Source organism: Macaca fascicularis, chromosome 20 (assembly GCF_037993035.2).
Source record: "Macaca fascicularis isolate 582-1 chromosome 20, T2T-MFA8v1.1".
NCBI classification, from domain to species: Eukaryota; Metazoa; Chordata; class Mammalia; order Primates; family Cercopithecidae; genus Macaca; species Macaca fascicularis.
This window is the reverse complement of record NC_088394.1, coordinates 4,151,028-4,165,875: the sequence shown is the minus strand read 5'-3', so window position 1 is coordinate 4,165,875 and position 14,848 is coordinate 4,151,028. Positions and strand designations below refer to the sequence as shown.

General features: G+C 44.8%; 1 protein-coding gene and 1 non-coding gene across 10 annotated transcripts in view; one reads left to right on the top strand and one right to left on the bottom strand.

Moving 5' to 3' along the window:
- ZSCAN32 (zinc finger and SCAN domain containing 32) overlaps positions 1–3,467 on the top strand; it is a 17,521-nt gene extending 14,054 nt beyond the window's left edge. For all 9 annotated transcript variants that reach the window (XM_065537030.1, XM_045381469.2, XM_015442294.3 and 6 more), the window contains 2 exons: positions 612–1,094; positions 1,845–3,467. In XM_065537030.1, the coding sequence (XP_065393102.1) occupies positions 612–1,094; positions 1,845–2,704 (1,343 nt within the window). In that variant the 3' untranslated portion in view covers positions 2,705–3,467. The remainder of the gene's footprint in view (positions 1–611; positions 1,095–1,844) is intronic.
- The window catches only part of LOC123570458 (uncharacterized), a 19,253-nt gene extending 4,405 nt beyond the window's left edge, over positions 1–14,848 (bottom strand). The window contains exon 1 of the transcript XR_012429680.1: positions 14,781–14,848. This is a non-coding gene — a transcript (uncharacterized protein). The remainder of the gene's footprint in view (positions 1–14,780) is intronic.

Genomic DNA, 14,848 nt, shown 5'->3' with positions numbered 1-14,848 from the left:
TCTCTCCAGGAGAAATGAGTAGGATTGAGGATAATTAAAGACAAATTTAAAAGGCAGCTTGAGTAAATAACCCTACAAGTCCTTCTCAGTGGAGGGAATGTCTTTTGTATTATACTAAAAGTTTTCATGTTTTAGACAAATGGCCACAGTGAGATTTCTTCCTAGAAATAACAACAGCCAGTTGTGGCACAGTTTGAGAAACCAGGATGTAACTTTTTTTTTTTTTTTGAGATGGAGTCTTGCTCTGTCGTCAGGCTGGAGTGCAGTGGCACAATCGCAGCTCATTGTAACCTCTGCTTCCTGGGTTCAGGTGATTCTTCTTCCTCAGCCTCCTGAGTAGCTGGGACTACAGGCACATGGCACCACACCCAGCTAATTTTTTTTGTATTTTTAGTAGAGACGGGGTTTCACCATGTTGGCCAGGATGGTCTTGATCTCTTGACCTTGTGATCCGCCCACCTTGGCCTCCCAAAGTGCAGGGATTACAGGTGTGAGCCACCGCACCCAGCCTAGGATGTAACTTTTTAAGCTGCTAAAACCTCACACTGCAGTATGTACAGTCCTCCATGATCTAACTGACAGATCTGATTGAGCTATTCTTTGTCTCCCAGCAACAGGTGTGCCCTGGGGCTATGAAGAGACCAAGACGCTCCTGGCTATTCTTAGTAGTTCTCAATTTTATGGAAAACTCCAAACCTGTCAGCAGAACAGCCAGATCTACAGGGCCATGGCGCAACAACTCTGGGATCGGGGTTTTCTGCGGACCCCAGAACAGTGTCGCACCAAGTTCAAAAGCCTACAGTTGAGTTACCGCAAAGTGAGGAGAGGCTGTGTGCCTGAGCCTTGTATCTTTTACGAGGAAATGGATGCTCTTTCAAGCTCCTGGGCCTCTGCACCTCCTATGGCAAGTGATGCTGTTCCTGGCCAAGAAGGAAGTGATATTGAGGCGGGAGAGCTGAATCACCAGAACGGGGAGCCCACGGAGGTAGAAGATGGCACTGTGGATGGTGCAGACAGGGATGAAAAGGACTTCAGGAATCCTGGCCAGGAAGTCAGGAAAGTTGACCTGCCAGTGCTGTTCCCAAACAGACTTGGTAAGACTCCCTTGGCTCTGATAGTCAAAGGATGGCAAAGTCCACTTTAGAGGCCATTAGTCTAGCAATTGACTGGGAGCTGTCACTGATCCTGGCATTATCATCATCTTGATGTGTCACCCTATCCAAGCCAGGAGTTTTGGTTTTCATGGAGTTTAAAGATTATTCCTCTTGCATTTTAGAGCCCTGATTTTGCATTTGCCAACCTCTTTCACTAAGTTCATCTTTTCCCATGGAGTTTCACTACTTTGCATTGTCAGACTGCTGGTTAGGCCTCCAGACCAGGTCTATCTTCTCTCTCCTCCTCTAGCATGGCCTTGCCTTTCACAGCCTGAGCCTATGCTGGCTGGGTACTTAGCACTTTGCTTTCTTCCTGTTTGAGCTGGCCAAGACCAGGGTTGCCTTTTGTTGTTCTGCTGCCAGAAGTTAGAACATTCAAGAATTGAGGGTACACCTATAAACAGACTGGCAGATGACATAGAGCTTGACGTCTTGCCTCAGTCTGTCATTATGTCAGAACATCCGAAAAAAGATAGGAGAAAAGTTGGAGTTTAGGGCATAATTTTTCTGTAATAATTTGGAGCTCAAAAATATTACAATTAGAAAATAAAAAGCTGTTAATTAGCAGGAGACTTAATCACATGAAGAATTTCAATTAGATATTTCTTCTACATAGTATAGTTATAACTTTGCATTCCATTGTTTTCCTTCTCTATAGTCCATTGTATTTCTGTGGGGTTTTTTTTCCAGATTTTGAGATCAAGAATGAGATTAAAAAAGAAAATCTAAAATGGGATGACTCAGAGGAAGGAGAAATACACAAGGCTTTACAGAGAAAGTCCAGAGGAGTTTTTTGGCACTCTGAGCTACAAAAAGGCTTGGAGAGCGAGCCAACATCAAGAAGGCAATGTAGAAATTCTCCAGGGGAGAGTGAGGAGAAAACCCCATCCCAGGAGAAGATGAGTCACCAGAGTTTTTGTGCCAGGGACAAAGCCTGTACACATATCCTCTGTGGGAAAAACTGCTCTCAGAGTGTGCATTCTCCCCACAAGCCAGCACTCGAACTGGAAAAAGTATCTCAATGTCCAGAATGTGGGAAAACCTTTAGCCGAAGTTCTTATCTTGTTCGGCATCAGAGAATCCACACAGGCGAGAAGCCTCACAAGTGCAGTGAGTGCGGGAAAGGCTTTAGTGAGCGCTCCAACCTCACTGCCCACCTACGAACTCACACAGGGGAGAGGCCCTACCAGTGTGGGCAGTGTGGGAAAAGCTTCAACCAGAGCTCCAGCCTCATTGTCCACCAGAGGACCCATACTGGGGAGAAGCCTTACCAGTGCATTGTCTGTGGAAAGAGATTCAACAACAGTTCCCAGTTCAGTGCTCACCGGCGCATCCACACTGGGGAGAACCCATACAAGTGTGCAGAGTGTGGGAAAAGCTTCAACAATAGCTCCCACTTCAGTGCCCACCGAAAAACCCACACTGGTGAAAAGCCTTACAAGTGTTCTCACTGTGAGAGAGGCTTCAGTAAGAACTCTGCCCTCACCCGTCATCAGACAGTACACTCGAAAGTAGTACTCTCATCACAGGAAGGAAGAGATGTGTTATGAGTGTGTAGGAAAACTGTCAGATTAGTTCCTCGGGTCAGCATGTATGCGTTCCTTAGGGCTTTCTTCTGTTATGGAGAGATCTAGCCAGTCCGTGACTTGGCAACAGACCTACTGACTACTGGATCTTAAGACCCATGTCCAGGACCAGGAATCAGCATAAGGATGCTGACCTCTCCTGGGTGTGCCTGTGACTCCAGAGTCCTATCTTACTGTGACTTAAAGTTTGATGGAGAGAAAGCTGTAGGGTCCATAAATTCTGCCAGGAAACCAGGGTCTTCCTGTTCCTAGAACTGAGAATGGGCACCCAGTGATCTGAGAACACGTTCTGGGCTAACGTAGTCCTCACACAGGGCTGAGAAAGAAAGTGTCCCCTTTCCTGGGAAGCACATGTAGAAATTAAGAGCCTGAATCTCTTCTAAACCAATAATTGACCTCTAGGCACCTGCCATACTAGTACTAACTTCAGGGAAGAAGACACTACTCTTTGTAACCCAGCCACCACCAAAAAGGGAACAAAAAGAAGGAGGATTAAGCCATTGGATAATACTGAATTTGTTTCCCTAAGTGACTTAGCCTTAGAGCAAGCGTAACATCCAGGTTAATTTTTTATAAGACTTATCCTTTTATTATCGCCCTCATCATAGTTCCTGATTGTCTCTTAAAGTGGTTTATAGACATTACTATTTCTGATAATAATTTACAAACTAAACAAATTTATAAACATTACTAATTTCTGATGAAAATAAAGTTGTTTCTCCCTCCATTTCCTTGGCCTTTGGTTGTAATTTTCTCCATTAGAAACTATACTCATGCAGAAGCCTGCAGGGTCCTGAAAATGACATATATGTAAGTGTAGAGTCTGCTTCAGGGAAGTAGGACATGCAGAGCCTTCTAGGGGTAGGAAATAGGGAAAAGAGGAAATGAATTGGGTTGGAAAGGGTTTGTGCCATCATGAGAGTGAAGATCACAGAAGCAAGGGAAAAACACGGTTCATCAGGAGATTCTGACTCCTGAAGAGTTTGGTAGATGAGAATCGTAGATGAAAGGAAGGATGGGAACGAGATGCACTAGGAACCAAAGTTAAAATTCATCTATGATGAGTCACAGATACTTAAACTTTTATGAAATCGCCATAGATAAAAAGTGGTAGAAGACAGGTACATTTGTCTACGGTTGTTGGCTGGTGCACACAAGGTAGCAGGACGTTGTCTAAGGTATGGTGAAAAGAATCATGGTCTCTTGAGCTTTTTGAAAAGTTAAGCATTTGCCCCAAGAATACTTGCCAGCAGTGCTTGCAGCTGCAGTGTTTACCCTGAGATAACTTTGCCACAAAATATCTTGCTTTTATTATTTTATTTATTTATTTTTTTGAGACACGGTCTCTCTCTTCACCCAGGCTGGAGTGCAGTGGTGCAATCTCAGGTCACTGCGACCTCTGCATCCCAGGTTCAAGCAATTCTCATGCCTCAGCCTCCCAAGTAGCTATGACTACAGGCCTGCACCACCATGACCGACTAACGGGGTTTGCCATGTTGACCAGGCTGGTCTTGAACTGGCCTCAAGTGATCCTCCTGCCTCAGCCTCTCAAAGTGCTGGGATTAGAGGTGTGAGCCACTACTCCTGGTCATCTTGCTTTTAGTATTTTCACACTGCTCTAGTATATCAAATTTGGAAGCAAAGGACATCATTCTATTTACAGCATTTAGTAGTGGTATTTCCTTTTACAAAATACAGTAATTCTCGATCACTGAAAATGTCAAATCCTAGAAAATGTAGCATTCTTACATATGATGTTAACATAATTCTCTAACAGTTGTAGGCCAAAGATCTATTTGATGAATCTGATTTTTCTGAAAGACAATGCTGATGATTCAGGCTATTCTAATGTTAGTTCTGTTTAGAAATAACTCCAATAATAGTTTTTATATTTTCTTTTCACATTGAAAATCAATCCCATACAAGTGTGCACAGTGTGGGAAAAGCTTCAACAATAGCTCCCACTTCAGTGCCCACTGAAAAACCCACACTGGTGAACAGTCTTACAGGTGTTCTCACTGTGAGAGAGGCTTCACTCACCCATCATCAGGCGGGGCAGGTGCAGCTGAGCAGAACAGAATTAGAAGAGCAGTCAGACATTCATGTGGCCAAGAAGCACATGAAAAAATGCTCATCACTAATCAAAAGAGAATTGCAAATCAAAACCCCAATGAGATACTATCTCACAGCAGTCAGAATGGCTATTACTAAAATGTCAAAAAATAACAGATGCTGGTGAGTTGCAGAGAAAAGGGAATGTTTATACACTGATGGTGGGAATGTAAATTAGTTCAGCCACTGTGGAAAGCAGTTGGGAGATTTCTCAAAGAACTCAGAGCTACCATTCAACCCAGCAATCCCATTACTGGGCATATAGCCAAAGGAATGATCATCCTACCAAAAAGACACAGGCACACATATGCTCACTGCAGCACTATTCACAATAGCAAAGTCATGGAATCAATCTAGATGCCCACAATGGTGATGCAGATAGAGAAAATGTACATATACACCATGGGATACTACACAGCCATAAAAAAGAATTAAATCATGTCCTTTGCAGCAACATGGATGGAGCTGGAGGCCATTATTTTAAGCGAATTAACCCTGGAAGAGAAACCCAAATACCATGTGTTCTCGCTTGTAACCGGGAGCTTACAAGTACACATGGATACAAAGAAGGGAACAACAGACACTGGGGCCTACTAGAGGGTAGAGAGTGGGAGGACGATGAGGACTGGAAAACTACCTATTGGGTACTATGCTCATTACCTGGGTGACAAAATAATCTGTATACCAAACTTCCTCGACATGGAATTTACCTGTGTAACAAACCTGCACATTTACCCCCGAACCTAAAATAAAAGCTGGAAAGAGGAAAAAATAAAAGAGTGGTCAAGGCCTTAGCACCACAGGAACATAGAACACATCAGGGTCCTGTTGGCTTAGGGCAGTGCAGGAAGGTCTGTGGCCCCTTCCACCCCAGATCCACAGCTCTGTCACACCGTGCTGCATAGTACCCAACCCCACTTTAGTCCCCCTTCTCGTTTTTTGTTTTTTGTTTTTTTGAGACGGAGTCTCACTCTGTTGCCCAGGCTAGAGTACAATGGCGTGATCTCGGCTCACTGCAACCTCCGCCTCCCGGGTTCAAGCCATTCTCCTGCCTCAGCCTCCTGAGTAGCTGGGATTACAGGCGCGTGCCACCACACCCAACTGATTTTTGTATTTTCAGTAGAAACGCGGTTTCACCATGTTGGCCAGGCTGGTCTCAAACTCCTGACCTCGTGATCCGCCCGCTTGGGCCTCCCAAAGTGCTGGGATTACAGGAGTGAGTCACCGTGCCTGGCCTTCGGTCGTCTCTTGGGCAGAAAGCCAGTTGTATTGATCTGTTTGGGGGAGAGGTGTGACTCAGACACAGGACTTATCTAAAGCACCCACACCTTGCTAGGCAATGCAATCCCTCCATCACAGAGCAGGCCTTTCAGGCACCAGGATATTCTCATTCAGAGCAGGACCAGGTGAACATAACCTGCAGAGGAGAAAGGATGCATTTTACAGGACACAAACCTCCCATCCTTAATATTGTCCCTCTTTGGAACAGCTTTTAGACCCTAGGAAATAACTTTGCTCCAAAGAGTAAAAAATATTACCACCATAGTTGGCCCAAAAGCAGCCCCCAATTAGGAAAGCATTTAAGGCCAGGCACGGTGGCTCACGCCTGTAATCCCAGCACTTTGGGAGGCCGAGGTGGGTAGATCACCTGAGGTCGGGAGATTGAGACCAGCCTGACCAACATGGAGAAACTCCGTCTCTACTAAAAATACAAAATTAGCTGGCTGTGGTGGTACATGCCTGTGATCCCAGCTACTCGAGAGGCTGAGGCAGGAGAATCACTTGAACCCAGGAGGCAGAGGTTGCAGTGAGCCAAGATTGCGCCATTGCACTCCAGCCTGGGCAACAAAAGCGAAACTCCATCTCAAAAAAAAGAAAGAAGAGGCCGGGCGCGGTGGCTCACGCCTGTAATCCCAGCACTTTGGGAGGCCGAGGCGGGTGGATCACGAGGTCAGGAGTTCAAGACCAGCCTGGCCAAGATGGTGAAACCCCATCTCTACTAAAAATACAAAAAATTAGCCGGGCGTGGTGGTGGGTGCCTGTAATCCCAGCTATTTGGGAGGCTGAGGCAGAGAATTTCTTGAACCCAGGAGGCAGAGGTTGCAGTGAGCCGAGACCGTGCCACTGCACTCCAGGCTGGGCGACAGAGTGAGACTCTGTCTCAAAAAAAAAAAAAAAAAAAAAAAAAAAAAAAAAGAAAGAAGAAAAAAAGACCTGTAATCCCAGCACTTTGGGAGGCCGAGACGGGCGGATCATGAGGTCAGGAGATCGAGACCAACCTGGCTAACATGGCGAAACCCCGTCTCTACTAAAAAAATACAAAAAAACTAGCCGGGCGTGGTGGCGGGCGCCTGTAGTCCCAGCTACTCGGGAGGCTGAGGCAGGAGAATGGCGTAAACCCGGGAGGTGGAGCTTGCAGTGAGCTGAGATCCAGCCACTGCACTCCAGCCTGGGCGACAGAGTGAGACTCCGTCTCAAAAAAAAAAAAAAAAAAAAAAAAAGAAAAAAAGAAAGCTTTAAAGCTCAACATCAATTATTTTAAATCCTAATCACTCTACTGAACTCCTAACATTACATTACACTAATCTATTACTTAATAGAAGCAATAATGTTAATATAAGTAACATGAAGATATTCTCCATTATATAAGCTTACATCAAACCAGAATAATCCACTGATAGTTAAAAGCCTAATATTAACAAATAATAAATACCCCATTTATACTATTAATCCAACACAGGTATGCTCTAAGGAAAGATTACAAAAAGTATAAGGAACTCGGGAAATCTTACCCCACCTGTTTACCAAAAACATCACCTCTAGCATTACCAGTATTAGAGGCACTGCCTGCCCAGTGACATATGTTCAACAGCTGCGGTATCCTGACAGTGCAAAGGTGGCATAATCACTTGTTCCCTAAATAGGGTCTTGTATGAATGGCCACACGAGGGTTCAGCTGTCTCTTACTTTCAATCAGTGAAACTGATTTATCTGTGAAGAGACAGTATAAACAAATAAGATGAGAAGACCCTATGGAGATTTCATTCATTAATGCAAACAGAAACTCAAAAAAAGGCTACAGGCCCTAGCCTACTATCTCTGCATTAAAAATTTTGGTTGGGGTGCCGGGCGCAGCGGCTCATGCCTGTAATCCCAGCACTTTGGGAGGCTGAGGCGGGCAGATCACGAGGTCAGGAGATGGAGACCACTCTGGCCAACATGCTGAAACCCTGTCTCTACTAAAAATACAAAAATTAGCTAGCTGGGTGTAGTGGTATGCACCTGTAATCCCAGCTACTCAGGAGGCTAAGGCAGGAGAATGGCTTGAACCCGGGAAGCAGAGACAGCAGTGAGCCAAGATCGCGCCACTGTACTCCAGACTGGCGACAGAGCCACACTCTGTCTTAAAAAATAAAAAAATAAACAATAAAAAATAAAAGAAATTTAAAATGTGGTTGCGGTGACCTCGGAGCACAATTCAACCTCCAAACAACCTAAACTAAGACCGCACTAGTCTAAGCGAGTTAGCACACACTGACCCAATAATTTGATCAACGGAATAAGTTACCCTAGGGATAACAATGCAATCCTATTCTAGAGTCCATATCAACAATAGGGTTTACAGCTTCGATGCTGGATCAGGACATCCTAATGGTGTAGCCGCTGTTAAGGCTTCGTTTGTTCAGTGATTAAAGTCCTATGTGATCTCAGTTCAGATCAGAGTAATCCAGGTCGGTTTCTATCTATTTAACATTTCTCCTTAGTACAAAAGGACAAGAGAAACAGGGCCCACTCCACAAAGCACCCTTGCCCACATAAATGATGCTGTCTCAATCTAACAAATCATCACACACCCTACCCAAGAACAGCGTTTAAGATGGCAGAACCCAGCAATTGCATAAAACTTAAAACTTTAAAATCAGAGGTTCAACTCCTTTTCTTAATGATATGCCTATAATCAATCTTCTCCTACTTATTATTACCACTTTAATCGCTATAGCATTCCTTATACCCATTGAACGAAAAATCTTAGGCTACATACAATTACCTAACACTGTAGGTCCTAACACTGTAGGTCCCTACAGACTGCTTCAACCATTCGCCGATGCAATAAAACTTTTCATCAAAGAACCTGTACGTCTCTCAATGTCTATTACCCTTTATGCTACTGCTCCAACCCTAGCCGTTCTGATCGCTCTCCTCTTGTGAACTCCCCTCCGCATACCAGATGTTCTAATTTTAATATAGGCCTCCTATTTATACTAGCCACATCAAGCTTAGCCGTCTATCCTATGATCAGGATGAGCATCTAATTCAAATTATGCACTAATCGTCACATTACAATCTGTAGCCCAGACAATTTCATATGAAGTCACTCTAGTCATTGTCCTTTTATCAGTTCTACTAATAAGTGGCTCATTTAACTTACATGCACTTATCATCACAATGCAAGAATTCCTCTCACTGCTACCATCATAACCCCTAGCCATAATATGATTTATCTCCACACTAGCAGAAACTAACCGAGCCCCTTTTGAACTAACAGAAGGAGAATCAGAGTCAGTCTCAGGCTTAAACATCGAATATGCCGCAGGTTTATTTTTGCCCACTTCTTATAGCAGAATATATGAATATTATCATAATAAATAACTACTACCATTTTTCGAGGAGCACTACACACTGTATAGTCACCAGAACTCTATACCACAAATTTCATTACCAAGACCATTCTTTAACCACCGTTTTTATGAACTCGAACAGCATACCTCCGATTCCACTATGACCAACTTATATATCTTCTATGAAAAAATGTCCTACCGCTTACACCAGCACTCTGCATATGATGTATCTCAATGCCTATTCTAATTTCCAGCATCCCACCCCAAATATAGGAAATATGTCTGACAAAAGAATTACTTTGATAGAGTAAACAATAAAGGTTTAAATCCTCTGATTTCTAGAACTAAGGAATTGAAGCTACCCCTGAGAATCCAAAATTCTCTGTGCTACCCATTACACCAAGTCCTAAAGTAAGGTTGGCTAAATAAGCTATCGGGCCCATACCCCAAAAATGTTAGTTATACCCTTCCTGTACTAATTAACCCATTAGCTCAACTTATTATTTCCCTTACTATTTTCACAGGAACTCTTATCACAATGCTAGGCTCACATTGATTTCTCATCTGAACATTATAGCTCTTATCACAATCTTAATTAAAAAGATAAATCCAGCCAGGCACGGTGGCTCATGCCTGTAATCCCAGCACTTTGGGAGGCCAAGGTGCGTGGATGACGAGGTCAAGAGATCAAGACCATCCTAGTCAACATGGTGAAACCCCGTCTCTATTAAAAATACAAATTTAGTTGGGTGTGCTGGCGCATGACTGTAGTCCCAGCTACTCAGGAGGCTGAGGCAGGAAAATCGCTTAAACCTGGGAGGCAGAGGTTGCAGTGAGCCAAAATTGAGCCACTGCACTCCAGCCTGAGGACAGAGCAAGACTCCGTCTCAAAAAAAAAAAAAAATTTACAGTCTAATGCTTACTCAGCCATTTTACCCTTTTCCCACTTATGTTCATTAATCGTTGATTGTTTTCAACTAACCACAAAGACATCAGAACACTATATTTACTATTCGGCGCATGAGCAGGAATAGTGGGCACTGCCTTAAGCCTTCTAATTCGAGCAGAATTAGGCCAACCAGGAACTCTGCCAGGAGAAGATCAGATTTACAATGTTAACTGTTTCCACCCATGCATTAGTCATAATTTTCTTTTTTTTTGAGACGGAGTCTTGCTCTGTCACCCAGGCTGGAGTGCAGTGGCCGGATCTCAGCTCACTGCAAGCTCCGCCTCCCGGGTTTACGCCATTCTCCTGCCTCAGCCTCCCCAGTAGCTGGGACTACAGGCGCCCGCCACCGCGCCCGGCTAGTTTTTTGTATTTTTAGTAGAGACGGGGTTTCACCGTGTTAGCCAGGATGGTCTCGATCTCCTGACCTCGTGATCCGCCCGCCTCGGCCTCCCAAAGTGCTGGGATTACAGGCTTGAGCCACCGCGCCCGGCCGTCATAATTTTCTTTATGGTCATACAAGTCATATTTGGGGGTTTCGGCAACTGGCTAGTCCCTCTGATTGGTGCACCTGATACGGCACTCCCCCAGATAAATAATATGAGCTTCGGACTTCTCCCCCGATCTTTTCTACTCCTACTTGCATCTTCAGTAGTAGAAGCCGGCGCTGGAACTGGCTGGACAGTTTTTTAGCAGGAAACCTAGCAGGAGCCTCTATGGATCTAACCATCTTCTCACTCCACTTGGCAGGTGTTTCTTCTATTTTAGCGGCCATTAACTTTATGACAGTTATTAACATAAAACCCCCAGCCTTGTCCCAATATCAAACACCCCTTTTCATGTGATCAGTCCTCATTATGGCAGTCCTTCTCCTCCTTTCTCTCCCAGTCCTAGCCGCCAGCATTACCATACTATTAACTGATCGTAACCTCAATACTACTTTTGTTGACCCTGCTGGCAGGGGCGACCCTATCTTGTATCAACATTTATTCTGATTCTTTGGTCATCCTGAAGTCTATATCCTTATCCTTCCAGGCTTCGGGATAATGTGTCATATCGTAACATATTACTCTGGAAAAAAGGAACCATTTGGGTATATGGGCATAGCATGAGCCATAGTATCAATTGGCTTCTTAGGATTTATCGTATGGCCTCACCATATATTTACATTCCTATGTAGGAATGGACGTAGACACACGAGCATACTTCACCTCCGTTACTATAATTATTGCTATCCCTACTGGAGTCAGGGTCTTTAGATGATTAGCTACACTGCACGGTAGTAATATCAAATGATCTCCCACAATATTCTGAGCCCCTAGGATTCATTTTCCTATTAACAGTAAGAGGTTTAACTGGCATTATACTAGCTAATTCATCATTAGACATTATTTTACAAGATATATATTATGTTGTAGCCCATTCCCACTATGTTCTATCAATAGGAGCAGTATTTGCCATCATAGGAGGCGTTGTCCACTGATTCCCCCTATTTTAAGGTTATATACCTAATCAGACCTACACTAAAATCCACTTCATCATTATATTTATAGGCGTTAATTTAACCTTTTTCCCACAGCACTTGCTCAGCCTATCAGTGTGCCTCAACATTACTCCAATTAACCCAATGTGTACACCACATTAAATGTTATCTAATCAGTAGGCTCATCGATATCATTAACAGCAGTCATACTAATAATTTTCATAATCTGAGAAGCCTTTGCTTCAAAACGAAAAGTTCTAACAACTGAACAAGCATCTACTAATTTAGAGTGACTTTACGGCTGTCCACCACCTTACCACACATTCGAAGAGCCAATCAACGTGACAACCTAGACGAAAAAGGAATCGAACCTCCAGAAACTGATTTCAAGTCAATCCCATAACCTTTATGACTTTCTCGATATTAGTAAAATCATCACACAACTTTGTCAAAGTTAAGATATAGGATAAACCCTGTATGTCTTAATGGCTCACCCAGTTCAGTTAGGCCTTCAAGAAAAACTGCTCACTTTCCATGACGACACTCTTATAATTATTGTCCTAATTCAGTTGCTGCAACTCTGAAGAATCACCTCCTGCTAGTTCTGATAAAAACTCTACTCTGGAAACAGAAAGAGGTCAGTGTGAGTTCGTTTCTACTTCACTTTCTTAACTCTAGCAAAGAAGGTATAGATTTCTCATCCCATTCAAGTCAGCTGTGCATATGGGACACAAGGTTAACTAGTGGAAATAACGCAGACTTTATCCTTCAGGTGAATCTGGTTTGAGTCCAAGCTTAACTCCCTACTAAGTGATTTGGGGCAAATTATTCAACTCCTATGATCCACTTTTCATCATCTGAGGATAACACCCACCTTGCAGGGCTGGGCGCGGTGGCTCACACCTGTTATCCCAGCACTTTGGGAGGCCGAGGCGGGGGGGGGGGGGGGCGCGAGGGGAGGATCACTTGAGGTCAGGAGTTCGAGACCAGCCTCCAGCCTGGCCAACATGGTGACACTCCCGTCTCCACTAAAAATACAAAAAAGATTAGCAGGGCGTGGTGGCAGGTGCCTGTAATCACAGGGAGAATGAGGCAGGAGAATCGCTTGAACCCGGGAAGCCGAGGTTGCAGTGAGCCAAGACTGCGCCACTGCAGTTCAGCCTGGGGGACAGAGCAAAACTCCCTCTCAAAAAAATAAATAATAAATAAATAATATCCATCTTGCAGGATACAGGAAAAGAGTAGAGATATCAGTAAAGTATCCAGGCCAGTGCTTGGCACTCAGAAGGAAGTAAATAAATGGTATGTGGTAGTAGGAAGAGAAACTCCATCTTGCAGGAACTTCATAGCATATATTACTACTTGACATATAAGTTTTAATGTCTGTCAAGTCCCCCGCCCAAGAATGTAAGGTTTTTCAGCTCAATGCGGAATCCTAGCATCTTGAATAGTGTTTAGTGCTAAATAGGTATCTGGCAAATGAATGAATAGGTGAAAAAATAAAAGGAAGACTGGGCTCATCACACCTGATTAACCAACTGCGCATCAAATACTTAAGCATTATAAAGAACACAAAATGAGGCCAGGCGCGGTGGCCTACGCCTGTAATCTCAGCACTTTGGGAGGCCGAGGCGGGCCGATCACGAGGTAAGAAGATCGAGACCATTCTGGCTAGGACGGTGAAACACCGCCTCTACTAAAAATACAAAAATTAGCCGGGCATGGTGGCGGGCGCCTGTAGTCCCACTTAGTCTGGGGGCTGAGGCGGGAGAATGGCGTGAACCCGGGAGGCGGAGCTTGCCGTGAGCCGAGATTGCGCGCCACTGCACTCCAGCCTGGGCGACAGAGCGAGACACTCTCAAAAAAAAGAGAGACAAAACTCAATACGGTCTCCTGCTGAGATGTCTCCAACATCTGCTCTCTCCATTTCCGCTGTCATACTAGGGTAGGGTTTCAGAACCTCAGCACACTCACATTTTGAGCCAGATAGTTTTTTTGAGTTCTTGGGGGTGGGGAGTGGGATAGGAACCCTGTGAACCTTGTAGAATGTTTAGCTGCATCCCTGGTCTCCACCCACTAGATGTCAGTAGCACCGCTCGGTAGTGATAACAAAATTGTCTTCACACAGTATCAATTGTGCCCTGGGAGGGGGGCGCTGGTTGAGAACCCCTGGTCTAGGAACATATAAGTGCCTTTGCTCACCAAAATTTTCCCTCCTTAAGTCGCCAAGACCTAATTCATCCTTTCCATAGATAATAAACACGAGAGACAGCTGGTCTCTACCCCTCCCAATCAGGGAAGGGCCCCTGAGCCTAGGTATTGGAAACGTCGAAGAAAAATTTCATGTCCTCAAGGAGTGCACCATCAAAGACAAAAACCCCAGGATGAGGACTGATGACACTACTACTCCCATCTTCTTGAAGCATCCTGATCCTCTGAACTCTCCGGTCCTGTCTGTAACGTTTCTCAGGGTGCTCCATCTTAACCCGCCTAACGCTGTAATTTGTTTCTGGTGGGTTTATCCACGCCAACAGTTTGGGGGCTCGCTGAGGGTAAACAGTGTTTCTGTGCTGTCTTCGTGTCCCCACCGCTCAGCACAAGGGCGCAGTCGAGCTTTAGGAAACGAGTGTTTTCTTAGCGTGAAGGGCAAGAGTCACCGAGCCCTTTAAAGGAGGCCTCACTGGGGAACCCGAATGGACTGGAGGTCCGAAGGGCAACAAGGCAGGCACTCCGGGCTGCCTCGTTCCCCACGCGTCCCCAGAGGACCCAGTTCACTCTGCATCACGCAGCCACTCCGAGTTTTTGCGTCCAGGAACCCAGAGTGCAATCTGAGAGCCTCAGGACAGAAAGCGGAGCCGCAACCCTTAAGCCCCGCCTCACCAGAAAAAGCCCTCAGGGGCACGACGCGCCTACCACGCCATCTTCTCTACTGCGTCATGCCGGAAGCC